The sequence below is a fragment of the Oryzias melastigma genome, linkage group LG19 (genome assembly GCF_002922805.2).
Source record: "Oryzias melastigma strain HK-1 linkage group LG19, ASM292280v2, whole genome shotgun sequence".
In the NCBI taxonomy this organism is placed as follows: domain Eukaryota; kingdom Metazoa; phylum Chordata; class Actinopteri; order Beloniformes; family Adrianichthyidae; genus Oryzias; species Oryzias melastigma.
The window spans coordinates 3,221,999-3,224,846 of NC_050530.1; the positions used below are offsets into that span (position 1 = coordinate 3,221,999).

Here is a 2,848-nt window from a genome sequence, read left to right on the forward strand (position 1 = left end):
AGCTAATATTTTTTTCTAAATACTATAAATATCACTAGTACTACCATCAAAAATATTGCATTTCAATCATATTTATTGCATTTTTTTCACAATTTGCTCCCGAAACATTCAATTTACATTTTTCCAAAAGTAAAAAATCTCATTTTCTTAAACCAAACTTTCAACTTTTCTGTTTTCTTAAACTACAAACACTTAAAGACAAAAAGTTCTGGACACAAATTGAATTTAAAACCTTTATTCGTTTGACAGGAAGGCAACAAGTCGATTAATTACATGAATACAAAATAAAAGGTCCTTGAAAGCACCACGGTTCAAGCAAATATGATAATAGTGGTTCTGGTTATAAACACTTATTTACAGCCTTCGACATTTTTTTATACAAATCCACATAAATATGACCTGAGTTGAACTTTCTCTACAAACCCACGTGCGTGGGTCAGCCGCACAGTTTTGACGTTTGTTTGTTTGTTACTTTTTTTAAAAAAATGCATTTTCATTTACAGAGGGAGTTAGGAAGCTACACTTATAACAGTAGCATAAATAATATAAAAACAAAAATAAAACACGCCGGATGTCCGTTAAACACGCTGCCAAAAAGTGACCGGAAATCCTTTGATGCGCTTCGTGAAAACCTAAAAACATCCTGGATCATCCAAAACCAAAAATCAAGCGCGCGGCAGGCCTGCTCCGTGTCCGTGTTTGCTCTGCAGAGTCCCTCGCGTGGACAGACCACCACAACACATCTGCCTCTTGAGTGAGTCCGTGTTAATAGACAGCTCCCACGCTCTGCTGCGGGACTTGGTGGTGCACGGTGCCCGGATGCTGCAGGTGCGAGCCCTGCTGGTACCAGTGGTTGTTATAATCCTCCAGGTAGGGCGGCGACGAGCTGTGCGCCGGCTGCGGCGCCTGGGGCCGGCTGATCGGCGTGCTCTGCGGGGTGCTGTTATCCCAAACTGCGGGGGAGGGCGGGGAGTTGCAGGCCATGGAGTCGCTGGCGTTGGGGCTGTGATCCAAAGGAACCTCGCCGTTTTTGTACAATTTCTTGAACTTGGATCTCCGGTTCTGGAACCAAATCTTCACCTGAAACGAATAAATGAATCAATCTTAGTAAATAAATAAATAAAATTGACATTTTTGTTAACAATATTTTATTTTTTTACTTCCATTGGGTGCGTAAAAATAAAAATTCACAGTGCGTAAAAATCAAAAATCGCTCTTTGGTGCGTAATTACGCACCCGTGTGTGCATAAAGGGGTGATTTACGGCGCCACATGGAGCACCGAATCATTTAATAGGGTCGATGACTCTATCAAAGACGACATACCTGTGTCTGCGTGAGGCCGAGCTGGGCCGCCAGCTCCGCTCTCTCGGGGAGGGCGAGGTACTGCGCTTTCTGGAAGCGCCGCTGCAGAGCCGCGAGCTGGTAGCTGGAATAGATCGTCCTCGGCTTACGGATCTTCTTGGGTTTCCCATTCACCATGCGGACTTCAGGTTCTGGCTCTTCTTTTACTAAAAAAAATAAAAACAAAACGAATTATGAAAGGGAATCAACTAACACAAACAAAAAGTAAACTATCGATTTTAACTTTGCGAAAAAGTTCCTCGAATTTCAGGGAAAATACAAAACAATTTGAGATAAAAAAAATAAATAAAATACAATTTGTTACATATGATTTGGCAAAACAGATTTTTAAAAGTTAAATATGTTTTTCCTTATATTCCATAAATATGTCCTTACCGAGTTTAGTCAAAAACCTAAAATTTCATTATTTTAACTTTATTTTTCTTTTTAATTAATAAAATTATGTTTAGATTTAAGTTTATTTTACACAATCAGAAGCTTTAAAGTATTTTATGCAATTATAATTACAAATGATGTAAAATAAAAATGAAACAACTTGAAAATTTCGACTTTTGCTCCCATTTTTACGCACACTAACAGCGGTTTCTGTGCGTAAAAGCGCATGAATGTACCTGATCCCGGAGGGGAGGCCTGCAGATGATCTCTGTTGTAATGTCCGTACTGTCTGTAGCTGTTCGTATAAGAATATTCAGATTTGGTGGCGTAGGCTCCAGCGGCTCCCATTCCGTTTAGATTGAACTGGTGGTGGTAGGAGTTCATAGGCTGTCCGTACGGCTGACTCTGGTAATATTCGTGGTGGCCCGTCTGTCCGCTGTAGTAGCCCATGTCCGTCACGGAAGACTCGGGCAGCGTGGGGGAGTCCTTGGAGTTCGGGTGGCAGCTCATAGATCCGGGGAGGTCGGTCAAAATGCTGGCGATCTTCTTGTCGTAGGTCTGTCCGGCGCTCATGGCTGAACGCGGAGGAGTGGATGAGGAGGCGCGCAGAAGGGGAACCCGCTGCTGCGTGGTCGCTCTCGGAACGCGCGCGGCTCGGCTCAGTCCGGTTAGTCCTCAGAAAGTGTCGGAGCAGCAGAAAGTCGGTTGTGGCATTGCTCAGCCTTGTGGCACAGAGTTATAGAGCTGGGCTGGATCTGCCTTCCTATTGGCTGGAGCACCCCCCCCCCCCTTCCTCCTCCCAGCTGCACTCTTTGGGGCTTTTCTCTTTTTTTCTTCTTTTCTCCTACATTAACCTGTTCTCTGGCGCGCCGGTTCCGTGCGCCTTTTTGGCACCGTTTGTTCCAAAACTCCAGAACCATCAAACCCCACAGACTGATACCTGATGGAGTTGCGACACGACCAAAGTCGGCGTGTTTGCTTAATCCTGCAGCCAGACCGTCTCCTTAATGCTTTTATGCAATGTTTTCTTAACAGTGCCTTAAGATCACACTTATTCTGAAGCCATTGAGGAGCTGCCAGCCGACCTCCCACCGCCTGCTTTTGTCATTC

At 44.0% G+C, this 2,848-nt stretch overlaps 1 protein-coding gene across 1 annotated transcript; it reads right to left on the bottom strand.

Annotated features, from left to right (window-relative positions):
* Window positions 1-219: 219 nt before the first annotated feature.
* dlx3b (distal-less homeobox 3b) lies at window positions 220-2,848 on the bottom strand. The gene is made up of 3 exons (XM_024284331.2): window positions 1,975-2,848; window positions 1,325-1,509; window positions 220-1,080 (listed from the first exon to the last, which is right to left on the bottom strand). The coding sequence occupies exons 1-3, from the start codon at window positions 2,309-2,311 to the stop codon at window positions 766-768; spliced, it is 837 nt and encodes a 278-aa protein (XP_024140099.1). The 5' UTR covers window positions 2,312-2,848; the 3' UTR covers window positions 220-765.

Excerpts from the sequence above, each read along its gene's own strand:
- dlx3b (XM_024284331.2), bottom strand. The coding sequence starts at position 2,311 with ATGAGCGCCGGACAGACCTACGACAAGAAGATCGCCAGCATTTTGACC. Across the intron at positions 1,510-1,974 it reads GGCCTCCCCTCCGGGATCAG|TAAAAGAAGAGCCAGAACCT; the intron begins GTACATTCATGC and ends TATTTTTTTTAG. Across the intron at positions 1,081-1,324 it reads TCGGCCTCACGCAGACACAG|GTGAAGATTTGGTTCCAGAA; the intron begins GTATGTCGTCTT and ends TATTCGTTTCAG.